Raw genomic sequence first — 14,830 nt, forward strand, 5'->3', positions numbered from 1 at the left:
TCCTGTTATCTTAGGTTATCCCATGCTGTTCCTACCCCCTCCTGTTATCTGAGGTTATCCCATGCTGCTCCTACCGCCCTCCTGTTATCTGAGGTTATCCCATGCTGTTCCTACCCCCCTCCTGTTATCTGAGGTTATCCCATGTTGTTCCTACCCCCTCCTGTTATCTGAGGTTATCCCATGCTGTTCCTACCCCCCTCCTGTTATCTGAGGTTATCCCATGCTGTTCCTACCCCCTCCTGTTATCTGAGGTTATCCCATGTTGTTCCTACCCCCTCCTGTTATCTGAGGTTATCCCATGCTGTTCCTACCCCCCTCCTGTTATCTGAGGTTATCCCATGCTGTTACTACCCCCTCCTGTTATCTGAGGTTATCCCATGCTGCTCCTACCCCCCTCCTGTTATCTGAGGTTATCCCATGCTGTTCCTACCCCCTCCTCTTATCTGAGGTTATCGCATGCTGTTCCTACCCCCTCCTGTTATCTGAGGTTATCGCATGCTGTTCCTACCCCCTCCTGTTATCTGAGGTTATCCCATGCTGCTCCTACCCCTCTCCTGTTATCTGAGGTTATCCCATGCTGTTCCTACCCCCCTCCTGTTATCTGAGGTTATCCCATGCTGTTCCTACCCCCCTCCTGTTATCTGAGGTTATCCCATGCTGTTCCTACCCCCCTCCTGTTATCTGAGGTTATCCCATGCTGTTCCTACCCCCTCCTGTTATCTGAGGTTATCCCATGCTGTTCTTACCCCCCTCCTGTTATCTGAGGTTATCCCATGCTGCTCCTACCCCCCTCCTGTTATCTGAGGTTATCCCATGCTGTTCCTACCCCCTCCTGTTATTTGAGGTTATCCCATGCTGTTCCTACCCCCTCCTGTTATCTGAGGTTATCCCATGCTGTTCCTACCCCCCTCCTGTTATCTGAGGTTATCCCATGCTGCTCCTACCCCCTTCTGTTATCTGAGATTATCCCATGCTGTTCCTACCCCCCTCCTGTTATCTGAGGTTATCCCATGCTGTTCCTACCCCCTCCTGTTATTTGAGATTATCCCATGATGTTCCTACCCCCTCCTGTTATCTGAGGTTATCCCATGCTGTTCCTACCCCCCTCCTGTTATCTGAGGTTATCCCATGCTGCTCCTACCCCCTCCTGTTATCTGAGGTTACCCCCTCCTGTTATCTGAGGTTATCCCATGCTGCTCCTACCCCCCTCCTGTTGTTTGAGGTTATCCCATGCTGTTCCTACCCCCTCCTGTTATCTGAGGTTATCCCATGCTGCTCCTAACCCCTCCTATGAATGTTATCCCATGCTGCTCCTACCCCCTCCTGTTATCTGAGGTTATCCCGTGCTGCTCTTACCCCCTCCTGTGAATGTTATCCCATGCTGCTCCTATCCCCTCCTGTTATCTAAGAGTTTTCCAATGCTTCTACTACCCCCTTCTGTTATCTGAAGGTTATTCATGCTCCTACTTATCCCTTCTTGTTATCTGAAGGCTATCCTACGATCTAAATCACGTTTCATCACGACATCCTGGCGTAGATGTTGACGTAGGTACGGTTCAGGAACCTAGCGGAGGTGCTGATGTAGGTAACGGAGGTTTTGACGTAGGTGTTGAAAGTGTGGTTCAGGGGGCTGGCGTAGGTGTTGACGTAGGTGTTGAAAGTAGGACAGACCTAGAGAGAAGAAACAGGTTACAGAACAGGTCTGTGTACTGGTGTGTGGGTGTAAGTTAGCAGGTGTACGATAGCAGGTATAGGATAGCAGATGTATAGGCTGCAAGGTCCCAGATTGAATGTGTGTGGTTAAGGATGGTGGCCCAGTGGATAGAGGATCTGATCCCATGCCCAGCTCAGTTCACACAGAGCTGGGCATGGAAACGCAGGATTGAGTCCTGGCCAGGCCGCAGTTCTGTTAATGATTCATGATCACTTGTCTCGTGATTTCATTGACCACCAAATCCTACAAGAATCACGCACCCAGTAGAGCTAGGTGTTTTACCATGATCCGAGGACATACGGTGGTGTGGGCGCCTTAGAGCTAATTTCATTCTACTTACCGTTTGGTGTACTAGCCTCCACGATCAGTATATGATGAGCTAAAATCACATGATGCTCTAACCCACAGGACCACCAAATCCTACAAAAATCACGCACCCAGCAGAGCTAGGTGTTTTACTGTGATCCCAGCTCTGCTGCGTGCGTGATTCATGTAGGATTTGGTGGTCCTTTGGGTTAGAGCGTCATTTGATTTTCGCTCACCATGAGGCGGGCCAAAACGACATGGGCTCGAGTCCTCGGCTAGTCGCAGTGTTGTTATTGATTAAATACCACTCGTCCGTGGTTGTGACCCAAAAGGAAAAACTAAAGTTTCTCCCTTTAAATTTAGTAATGTATACAGGAGAAGGGGTTACTAACTCCTTGCTCCCGGCATTTTAGTCGCCTCTTACAACACGCATGGCTTATGGAGGAATAATTATGTTCCACTTCCCCACATTAAATATATATATATATGTATATATATATATATATATATATATATATATATATATATATATATATATATATATATATATATATATATATATAATGTCCATCCACAGGATGGATATGAGGTACACAATAAACTAGCCACTACCATCCACAGAATCATTATGTCAGTACTGGTAATTATATCAGTACTAATCGTTATATCAGTACTAGTCATTATATCACTAATGATATCAGTACTAGTCATTATATCACTAATGATATCAGTACTAGTCATTATAATCTGTATTAGTCATATCAGTACTAGTCATTATATTAGTACTGGTCATATATCAGTACAAGTAATCTAGGCTGGAATATTGCTGCACACTAACAGCACCTTTCAAGGCAGGTGAAATTGCTGACCTAGAAAATGTACAGAGAACCTTCACGGCGCGCATAACGGAGATAAAACACCTGAACCTGTACTCCCTGGAACGCAGGCGGGAGATACATGATTATATACACCTGGAAAATCCTAGAGGGACTAATACCGAACTTGCACACGAAAATCACTCTCTACGAAAGCAAAAGACTGGGCAAACGAAGCAACATCCCTGCAGTGAAAAGCAAGGGTGCCACTAACACGTTAAGAGACAATACAATAAGTGTCAGGGGCCCAAGACTATTGAACTGCCTTCCAGCATACATAAGGGGGATTACCAATAGACCCCTGGCTGTCTTCAAGCAGGCATTGGACAAGCACCTAAAGTCGGAACCTGACCAGCCGGGTTGTGATTCGTATGTTGGATTGTTTGCAGCTAGCAGTAACAGCCTGGTTGATCAGGCCCTGATCCACCATGAGGCCTGGTCACAGACCGGGCCGCGGGGGGCGTTGACTCCCGGAACTCTCTCCAGGTAAACAAGTCATTATATCAGTACAAGTCATTATATCGCTACTAGTCATATTAGTACTGGTCATTATATCAGCACTTGTCTTTATATCAGTAATAATTTTATCTGTACCGGTAATTATATCAGTACTAATCGTTGTATCAGTACTGGTCATTATACCAGTACTGGTTATTATATCAGTACTGGTTGTTATATCAGTACTGGTTGTTATATCAGTACTGGTTATATCAGTACTGGTCATTATATCAGTATTGGTTATTATATCAGTACTTGTTGTTATATCAGTACTGGTTATTATATCAGTACTGGTTATTATATCAGTACTGATCATTATATCAGTACTGGTCATATCAGTACTGGTCATTATATCAGTACTGGTTGTTATATCAGTGCTGGTTGTTATATCAGTACTGGTCATTATATCAGTGCTGGTTATATCAGTACTGGTTATTATATCAGTACTGGTCATTATATCAGTACTGGTCATATCAGTACTGGTCATTATATCAGTACTGGTTGTTATATCAGTATTGGTCATTATATCAGTACTAGTCATTATATCAGTACTGGTCATTATATCAGTACTGGTTGTTATATCAGTACTGGTTATTATATCAGTACTGGTCATTATATCAGTACTGGTCATATCAGTATTGTTCATCATATCAGTACTAGTCATTATACCAGTACTGGTTATTATATCAGTACTGGTTGTTATATCAGTATTGGTCATTATATCAGTACTGGTTGTTATATCAGTATTGGTCATTATATCAGTACTAGTCATTATACCAGTACTGGTCATTATATCACTTCTGTTATCAGTGCTAGTTATAGTTAATAGCATTACACTGTATAAATATTTGTCACTTGCTTTTTGCATGACTCATGTTGAAAGTAAACACAGGAACTCAGTGTAAATAAGTGACTGACTTTATTGAAACATTATAAAGAAAATTGACCTAATTCATTATATGTATGAACGTGTAACACCTGCTTCCTTAACACCTGCTAAAAAAAATTGTGTATAATAAACAAATTTGGCGGTAATATTTGAACTGAGCGACCAACTGACTTACTCGCCTGCCATTGGCCCAGGGGAAAGATGAGAGCCAGTGAGGGCGCCGCTTTGGAGATGGTGCGCGCTGATTGGCCCCGTGTTCCCCCCGGGACCTGCGCCGAGGCTAGCGGTGATTCATGTCAACATGTGATGTGAGTAAAACTACTAGTACAAGTGTGGACGGTGTGAGGGAAGGTCGTGCGTTCCTGGTACCCCCTACAACTTCACGTGTGTTGTATTTCCTACAACAATTCCGTGTTTTACGTCATTGAAACTCCCAGGAGTGTTTTCAGATGGTGAAAAAATCTTGTAGGTGGCTGTTGTCAGCAATATTGCAAAACAAATTTCAATAATGTGTTGCAAGTGTGTCAGTAGTGAAATAAAGTGTAAAGTGTGTGGAGCCTAGTGAATGGTGTAACAACACCTCAGAAGCGGATCCCTACACCTAGCAGTGCAACATGGGTGATGCAGGAGGTTAGTACCTCTTGCACTGTTGGTCAATGCAACTTATCTTACAATGTTGACCAGTGGAATAATTCTCTTACAATGTTGATAAATGTAATAATGAAATAAGGTATTTATATATAAGGGCGGAAGGGATGACAACCTGTTAGAGACGCGGGATAATTACATAGGATTATATTTATTTCCTGCGGTAGTAATTAATGTAATCACGTTTGATGTGAAGGTGAGCTGAAGTGAATATGTCGACTGTGATGATTATATTGTCTGTGAGTCGTCAAGTAGTTACAACTGTTAGTAGATTTTATTAATTGCATGTATAATAATGAAGACACACAGTGGCGACCAGTGAAGAGGCGGGGGCCAGGAGCTATGGCTCGACCCCTGCAACCACAGTTAGGTGGGTACAAGCACACACACACACACCCACAGACACATACAGACACACACACACACATACAGACACACAAATACACACACACACACACGTACAGACATACACACACGTACAGACATACACACGTACACACATACAGACACACACATACAGACACACACATACAGACACACACATAGACACACACATACAGACACACACATACAGACACACATATACAGACACACATATACAGACACACATATACAGACACACATATACAGACACACATATACAGACACACATATACAGACACACATATACAGACACACATATACAGACACACATATACAGACACACATACAGACACACATACAGACACACACATACAGACACACACATACAGACACACACACACACACATACACACACATATACACACACATACACACACACATACACACACACATACACACACACATACACACACACACACACACACACACATACACACACACACACACACACACACACACACACACACACACACACACACACACACACACACACACACATACACACACACACAGTAGCGGAGAGTGACCTAGTAGCGATCAGTGAAGAGGCGGGGCCAGGAGCTCGGACTCGACCCCCACAACCTCAACTAGGTGAGTATAACTAGGTGAGTGTACACACACTAATATATATATATATATATATATATATATATATATATATATATATATATATATATATATATATATATATATATATATATATAATTACATTGGCGTATATACGTAAAAATATATGCTGGTATATATACTTTATTTCAAAGCGTATTTTAGGTATTAAAGTAGCCATGACCGGCGTACAGGTAATATGTAGCCTTCATAACCCTCGTGTACTAACCTAGTGATCCTAAATATTTAAATACACATGTTATTGTCAATGCAACGTGAAGAGCTCTTGATCCAAGAGTATCGCCGCTATCATCGCTTTCCTCGAATCAAGCCTGATTGCCTGCCTTTCCTCATGGGGGGCTCGTGTGGGTTTACCTCTTCTCCATGAATGTAATACAAGTGAAACATTTCGCTAACGTAACTAGCAACTTAAGCACGGGCGAAACCACGTAATGTGACACCTGGGTGATTATATTGATGGCACCTGCCTTGTGATACTTCTAACATGACAAGTGTGTATGTGTTAAGATTGTAACATGACAGGTGTGTGTGTGTGTTAAGATCATTGTAACATGACAGGTGTGTGTGTTAAGATCATTGTAACATGACAGGTGTGTGTTGGTTAATATCATTGTAACATGACAGTTGTGTGTTGGTTAAGATCATTGTAACTTGACAGATGTGTGTGTTGGTTAAGATCATTGTAACTTGACAGATGTGTGTGTTGGTTAAGATCATTGTAACTTGACAGATGTGTGTGTTGGTTAAGATCATTGTAACATGACAGGTGTGTGTTGGTTAAGATCATTGTAACATGACAGGTGTGTGTTGGTTAAGATCATTGTAACTTGACAGATGTCTGAATATTTCGCTCATGTTCCTTTCTCATACATTATATTCTAAGGTTCATTATTCATGAACGTGAACGCATGACGCCCACCGATCATTTATACATCCCTTCATGCATTATACACGCCTTCATACATACACGCCTTCATACATTATACACGACTTCACACATACACTTCATACATTATACACGACCTCATTCATTATACACTTCACACATTATACACGACTTCACACATTATTCACGACTTCACACATTATTCACGACCTCATACATTGTACACACTTTCATACATTATTCACGACCTCATATATTATATACGACTTCACACATTATAAACGACTTCATACATTATACACGACCTCATACATTATACACGATCTCATACATTATACACGACCTCATACATTATACACGACCTCATACATTATACACGCCTTCATACATTATACACGACCTCATACATTATACACGCCTTCATACATTATACACGCCCTCATACATTATACACGCCTTCATACATTATACACGCCTTCATACATTATACAGGATCTCATATATTATACACGATCTCATACATTATACACGATCTCATACATTATACACGCCTTCATACATTATACACGCCTTCATACATTATACACGCCTTCATACATTATACACGACCTCATACATTATATATGACTATACACGCGTGTCGGCAGTTAATTTGCATATTTACTGAATCATTTCCCCGTGGCTGTAAAAGTGGGTGTGAATTTTATTCATGGTGAGCGCTAAATCCGCAGTGTGGGTGGTGGTCAGAGCATGTATACTGGACTTCATTAAGTCTCTACAGTAGTTTATGAAGTCCGTACATTGCTAAGTCTGTAACGTGCTTTATTAAAGCTATACAGTACTTTATTAAGTATACAGTACTTTATTAAGTATATAGTACTTTATTAAGTCTATATCATGCTTTATTAGATCTATACAATAATTTATTAAATACAGGGCTAAACAAGTATATAAAGACTATAGAGGCTTTACTAAAGTCAAAGCAAATAGTGGAGGTGTCTGGGCTGGGTATGTTTACCAATGCCATATTAAAGGAGAGATGGATACTGGGATGGTGTGAGTATACGATGTATTCTGGTGTATTAAAGTGGATGTACTGGAGTGCTGACGTTGAGGCGGTTATGCTAGGCTTTTGTGGGGGATTTACGTTTGTGTGTGTCTTCCAGGGAGACGTAGGGAGGGTGTCCTTGGTGAGGAGCTCTTGATCCGGGAAGTTGAGTGTATTTGAAGTTCGTCTCTCTGTAGGGTAACCGTGGTCTACCTGTAAGCTAACTCGAGTCTACCTGTAGGCTCGTGTATTCTTGTCTACCTGTAGGCTCGTGTATTCTTGTCTACCTGTAGGCTCGTGTATTCTTGTCTACCTGTAGACTTCTGTATTCTACTTGTCTACCTGTAGGTTCCTGTATTCTACCTGCAGTCTACCTGTATTCTACTTGTAGTCTACTTGTACGCTCCTGTATTCTACTTGTAGGCTCTTGTAGTCTACCTATAGGCTCCTGTATTCTACCTGTAGGCTCCTGTATTCTACCTGTAGGCTCCTGTATTCTACCTGTAGGCTCCTATATTCTACCTGCAGGTTTCTGTACTCTACCTGTGGGCTCCTGTATTATACCTGCAGTCTACCTGTAGGCGCTTGTATTCTACTTGTAGTCTACCTGTTGGCTCCTGTATTCTACTTGCAATCTATTCTGGGGGATTAGTATACCCCGGGACCCGGTACCAGACCAGGCTTGGATGATGACCCGATCAACCAGGCTGTTGAAATAGTGAAAATGGTAGAGAAACGTAATAAAAATAGCTTCAAAACCGCAAGGTCCGAGGGTAAGCAAATACGCTTTACGCAAAGAAAACGTGGCGTGGTACACCAGACGGTACAGGTGAGGTAACCTAAGATGTAGGTCAGGAGAGGGAAGGAGAAACGAGTGTAAGGGAGGAGAGGGAAGGAGAAACGAGTGTAAGGGAGAAGAGAGGGAGATGGGTATAGGCTGAGGGAGGCAGGGAGTACTACTTATACCGTCAGGAATGTAGTCTAATCATTGCAACGAACTCCCTTTCTACATGAGTAAGTGCACCTAGAATTTTCAACGCCCTTCTCTCGCCCTCAATTTATACAGCGTATGTGCACTGTCCAATATAGGCTACCTCCCAACTAGCAAACCAGGTGCTAAGGGTTTAACGATACGGGTACCCATCGTCAAATCAGTACCTTGGTTCATTACCCAATCACAGGTGGGCCCGCCTAGTGCTGAGGCGACGTGGTATCACTCGTGGTCAGCATTTGCCAGACTTGCCTCTAGCTGGTTGAAGCACTGTGCTTTCTGTCTTTGCCCTCTATCACCATGTGGTGCACATATTCAACTCCTGTACATAGTGTACTTAGCTAATATATATATATATATATATATATATATATATATATATATATATATATATATATATATATATATATATATATATTGTGTGTGTGTGGTGAAAGAAATACAAGTTAAATAGTACTGCTGAGTTTGTTTTGCTCCAACCCATTACGGCCAGGTCACAGGCCATTCTTTACCAGTGTTCATAATATGGGGGCCTGTCTGGGAGCTGGAGCTGGTCTTAGTATTGTTGGGAGCTGAAGCTCCCAACAATACTAAGGCTTGCTATCGCTCAGCATTGTGTGTCAGCCTTGCCATCGCTTTCGTTATTACGTGTCAGCCTTGCTACTGTGTGTGTGTGTATCCTGCAAGTCATATTGTTGCTTGTTGCATGCATTGCAGACAGTGCATTATGTTAAGGTTAATGCCATGTACATGGGTCAGGCAGTTGTCTGAATATCTGAATATACTCTACTAAATCTGCCCAAATTATCTCTACAGCAATGCTGGAGAATTGCTCATTCTATTGGTACATAGTATCAACAAACTCTCACTGCTTAGCAGCTTTGTGACATTTTTCGTGCAAAGTTAAAGGATGAAGCAACTATGGCGCACCAAACTGAAGTATCTCCCACTACAGGAGCTGTTAATCGCCGATCTCCGCTTAGGTTCCTTCGTAATGTGGGTGGAATAACATGAGAGCAATCAGACCAGCTTTGTAAAGCAGAAGGAGCACTGGGTTTGTCTCGGGGTGAGTCCGCTTCATTGGCGCTTGAGTTAGCCAAACTCAGTCTTGAAACAACCAGGGAGCAGCGAGCATTTGCTAGAGAAAAGTTTGATAGAGAGGAGGAGAGGAGGCAATTTAAGTAGACTGTGGATGACTTTAGTGTGCAAAAGGCAGTGCAGCTAGTTCCTCGTTTTGTTGAAGCCGAGCCTGAACAATTTTTCGAGCATTAAGATGGCTTGAGCAGCATTGGTGCATACAGCATTGTATGGTAAGGCACAAGAGTTCACATCTGTGTTGAATAATGAAGAATTTGTTAACTCTCGGATGGTTAAAACCACGGTTCTTGGGGCTTATCAGTGTATTCGCGCCAAGTACAGGAGGGAATTTAAATTGTGTGAATGTCAGTTGGGTCAGTCGCATGTAGACTTGTAAGACAGCAGTTGAAAGCCTTCACCAAGTGACATAAGACAAGTGTTGCTAACTTCTCAGACCTAGTCCAGTTACTTTTGGTGGATAACCTGTAATCTGTTTGACTAGTGGTTAGAGTCGTCCTCGAAGATCATTCGTTGACCACTGCATTGGAAGCAGCCAGGTTGGCTGACACCTTTGAGACTAACTGCTCCTTGTCCGAGCAGTCTTATCTTTCCTCCCAACAGCCTGGCATGAGTAGAAATCGTCAGAGTTCCTGACTGGAGGACGAAGTGGCAGGATGAAGGTGAACGCCAACACCAACCAACTAGGTCACCGTGTGAACCACGAGATCAGACTCATGGCCAACCTGGTGAGCAACATCAAACTCATGCTCAGCATGGTGAACAACGACGTTAGTATACAGAGTGACACCAACCACAAAATCAGCAGGGAGCCAAAGTAAAACACGAGGTAACCTGTTATTTTTGCCATAAACCCGGCCATGTAGAGTCCAACTGCTCAGCTAAACCCCAACCATTAGGGAGAATTACTACCCTCCCTTTTGAGATGAACCAGAAAGAAGTAGAGGTGGTATGGCCCCATACTACAGTAGTCACATCTCCCCTCAGGAGAATTCAAAGAAAGCTGAAGAACGTCTAGGGATACCAGGGCTTATTGTTCCCTTATAAGAGAGGGAGTACTTGCCCTCTCTGAAAAAACTTCATTGCATTCATCAGTTCTTTTAGAGGCATTTGGAGGAGCAGTATTTTCTGTCCCTTTACACAGAATATACATGAAGAGTAAATATTACACTGGATATTTGATTGTAAGTGCTTCTGAAGGATTTCCTATGAAAGAAACTTACCTTATTGCCAGGGGTGAATCTCACTCAGATCACCCAGTCAAATATGGAGTCTCGGGCTGCAACCCTATAATATAAAAATTATAAAAAATTTCTTGATCTGCACAGAGATGGGTAAGGAGGTAGAGGGAAGGCAAAAGACAGAAGCCAGATAGAGCACAGTGCTTAAACCAGCTAGAGGCAAGTCTGGCAAATGCTGACCACAAGTGATGTCTCTCCTCAGCACTTGGTGGGCCCACCTGTGATTGGTTAATGAACCAAGGTACTGATTTAACGATGGGTACCCATATCGTTAAGCTCTTAGCACCTGGTTCGCTGGTTGGGATGCAGCCTACATGGGAGTGTGCACATACGTCAAATAAATTGTAACATACTCTTTGCATGCCACACCCCCACCCCAAAAGGGCTCTAATAGCCAGGACTAGGCTTCCACCTCCATGGGTAGTGTGCCTTCAAGTCCTTTAATAGCCTGATGATCTGTAAAAGGACCTAGACTTTTCAACGCCCTCCTTTCATAAGGGTAAAAAGACCTGAATCTTCAATGCCTTCCCTTCATACATAAGGGAATTACCAACATAGCCATGGCTGTGTTCAAGGGGGAATTTGATAAGTTCAAATCAGCTCCTGATTAGCCGGGCTATGGTGCATACATTTGTAGACGGGCCACTAGCAGCAAGACCCTGGTTGACCAGGCAAGCACCAAATAAGCCTGACCCAGAGGCCGGGCTGCTAAAATATAAAAAAACTCTTTAAACTCATCAGTACCATTAAGAAGAAGAGTAAGACACATCTGCAACATTTAGGTAACTTCACTGACGAAACGTTTCGCCTACACAGTAGGCTTCTGCAGTTGAATATAGATTTCTTTTGCTGTCTCCATATTTAGTCAGCTCTATGTTTGACTGAAGAAGTCTAATGTGTAGGCGATACGTTAGGTAAGTAAAGATAGCCAAGTGTTGCGCATGTGCCTTAGCATCCCATGCTGATGTTGTAAACTGAAGGGTGTCCTCTCATCTTTTTCACATTCATGTAAGTGAAAAGTTTTATTCAGGAAATCTACCAGTAATTTTGCAAGTAGCATAAATTTATACAGTGGTTTTGTTGATGTAGACATGTGTAAGTAATACACCGCAATTGTGCTGCCGCCGCCGCCTCCCTCGCGGTTTGCCACCTGACTCCTGCCACTATATATACTCGTTTCTTAATTATCTATGTATTAGGACTGAAGAAGCCACTCGTGGCGAAACGTTTCCTAAAATAAATGTCCTGAACTGTACATGTCCTTTTTCACAGATTTAACCTAGAATAACCCAGTTGTCAGTGTGTGTTCGCCCAGTTGTTTGCTCTCATTTCATAACCTCGGAAACCTGCATACATATACTGGTTCCTGGGTCATAACATACTCTTGAAACTGTGTATGAAGTTTGCTTTTATCACCATATTACACTTCTTTATCTCTATAAGACTGAAGTATTTCCTAACATCTCTTGCCTTTCTTTGTTCTGAGCCTCAATCTGTGTCCTATTGTCTGTGTACCTCACATTTCAAGCAGTCTGTCCCAGTGTGCTATACAGAAACCTCTGGTTACTTTGTATGTCGTTATCATCTCTCTCATTGTTCTCTCTTCCAAGACACTCAGATTTCATTCTTCAAACCTTTTCTAGTTCAACGTTCAGTGGTGGAATACTGAGTGTAAACCATTGTACTTTCTCCAGATTCTGATTTGTGTGTGTGTGTGTGTGTGTGGGCTCCACATTGGTGCTGCGTATTCTAAGATATTTCTGACATGCGACGTTTACAGTGTCCTGAAGGATTCTTTATTGTGGCTCCTGAAAGCAGTAAGAAGATTTGTTAGCCTCGCATGAGCAGCTGTGTGTGTGTGTGTGTGTGTGTGTGTGTGTGTGTGTGTGTGTGTGTGTGTGTGTGTGTGTGTGTGTGTGTGAGATTTGGTGCAGATTGTAACAATATCGTTGAGCTAAGACCACCCACTGGACGGTGAACGATGGGAGGCGTGGGAGTGATTGGGGAGGAGTGTCTGAACAGCTGAGGAGTAGGTGGTGAGGGGAGGGGATGTCTGCACCAGTGAGGAGGGGGAGTAGGTGGTGAGGGGAGGGGATATCTGCACAGGTGAGGAGGGGGAGTAGATGGTTAAGGGAGGGGATGTCTGCACCAGTGAGGAGGTGGAGTAGGTGGTGAGGGGAGGAGATATCTGCACAGGTGAGGAGGGGGAGTAGATGGTGAGGGGAGGGGATGTCTGAACAGGTGAGGAGGCGAGGTTGGGCGGGGGGTAACACGTTAGAAGAGGTAGAGGGGGGCTAGCAAAGGCTTCCCCCCACTAATAAAACCTATTGATACGTGGAGCCTACTGAAGCAAGTGACCATTGCCAGCTGCCAGCAGTAACAGCCTGGTTGATCAGGTCTTTATCCACCAGTAGGTCTAGTCTAGGACCTGGCCTCGGAGGCATTGACCTCCGTAAGCATCCTTCACGTATCCTTCAGGTGCTGTGTGATTGCTTAGGTGGTAATGCTGCAATGATCCCAGGATGCTGCAAGGATTCTCCGAGGATGCAAGGATACTGCGAGGATGCTCCAAGGATGTAGCATGGATGCTTTGAGGATGCAAAGATGCTCCGAGGATGCTTCAAGGATGCGAGGATGCTGCGTGGATGCTCCAAGGATGTTGCGAGGATGCTCCAAGGATGTTGCGAGGATGCTCCAAGGATGCTGCGAGGATGCTCCAAGGATGTTGCGAGGATGCTCCAAGGATGTTGCGAGGATTCTCCAAGGATGTTGCGAGGATGCTCCAAGGATGCTGCGAGGATGCTCCAAGGATGTTGCGAGGATTCTCCAAGGATGCTGCTAGGATGCTCCAAGGATGTTGCGAGGATGCTCCAAGGATGCTGCGAGGATGCTCCAAGGATGTTGCGAGGATGCTCCAAGGATGCTGCGTGGATGCTCCAAGGATGTTGCGAGGATGCTCCAAGGATGTTGCGAGGATGCTCCAAGGATGTTGCGAGGATGCTCCAAGGATGCGAGGATGCTCCAAGGATGCGAGGATTCTCCAAGGATGTTGCGAGGATGCTCCAAGGATGCTGCGAGGATGCTCCAAAAACTATGAAGACTATGATAAACAATAGGATAGGAGACTTGGACACAATTTTAAAATTTCTCAGAGACGTAAAATTGACAAGGAGAAACTATTTTGAGATGTTAAGAGTGTTATCACCTCAGACTTGTACTTCACGTCTTCCACTGTCTCCAGAAATGTTTCCTATATTGGAGTGATAAAGCCCATTGGTGGGCGAAACGTCTCCCCAAGAGAGTTATCCAAATATTGTACACGTGTCTTATTCACCTACTTGTCTGTTAGGTATTCCAATGTATGCCTTTGATATACATTATGAGTTTCGGGTTTTTCTACTCCCGCAGCCAGGCTTGCCTGATCAACCAGGTTGTTGCTGCTGACGAAAATGGGACACATCTGGAAACCGTAACTTCACATGAGCCAAAGAAGTTCTTGAAAGAATTCCTTCAGTGTGAAGGTGGATGGAATGCAACGGAAGGCCCTATAGTGGAGAACTTTATGACAACCCTCAGGGGCAAGAGTAAG

The 14,830-nt window shown here is 43.5% G+C and overlaps 1 protein-coding gene across 10 annotated transcripts in view; it reads left to right on the top strand.

Moving 5' to 3' along the window:
- Positions 1–14,830, top strand: part of LOC128691825 (uncharacterized) — a 1,033,854-nt gene that overhangs the window by 479,654 nt on the left and 539,370 nt on the right. Inside the window, exon 1 of one of the 10 annotated variants that reach the window (XM_070101044.1) lies at positions 4,612–4,912. The exons of the other annotated variants lie outside the window; for them this stretch is intronic. Within the exon in view, the coding sequence (XP_069957145.1) occupies positions 4,897–4,912 (16 nt within the window). The 5' untranslated portion in view covers positions 4,612–4,896. Of the gene's footprint in view, positions 1–4,611; positions 4,913–14,830 lie in introns of those variants that run through there. 10 annotated transcript variants of the gene reach the window in all.

This window comes from Cherax quadricarinatus, chromosome 75, assembly GCF_038502225.1.
Source record: "Cherax quadricarinatus isolate ZL_2023a chromosome 75, ASM3850222v1, whole genome shotgun sequence".
In the NCBI taxonomy this organism is placed as follows: Eukaryota; Metazoa; Arthropoda; class Malacostraca; order Decapoda; family Parastacidae; genus Cherax; species Cherax quadricarinatus.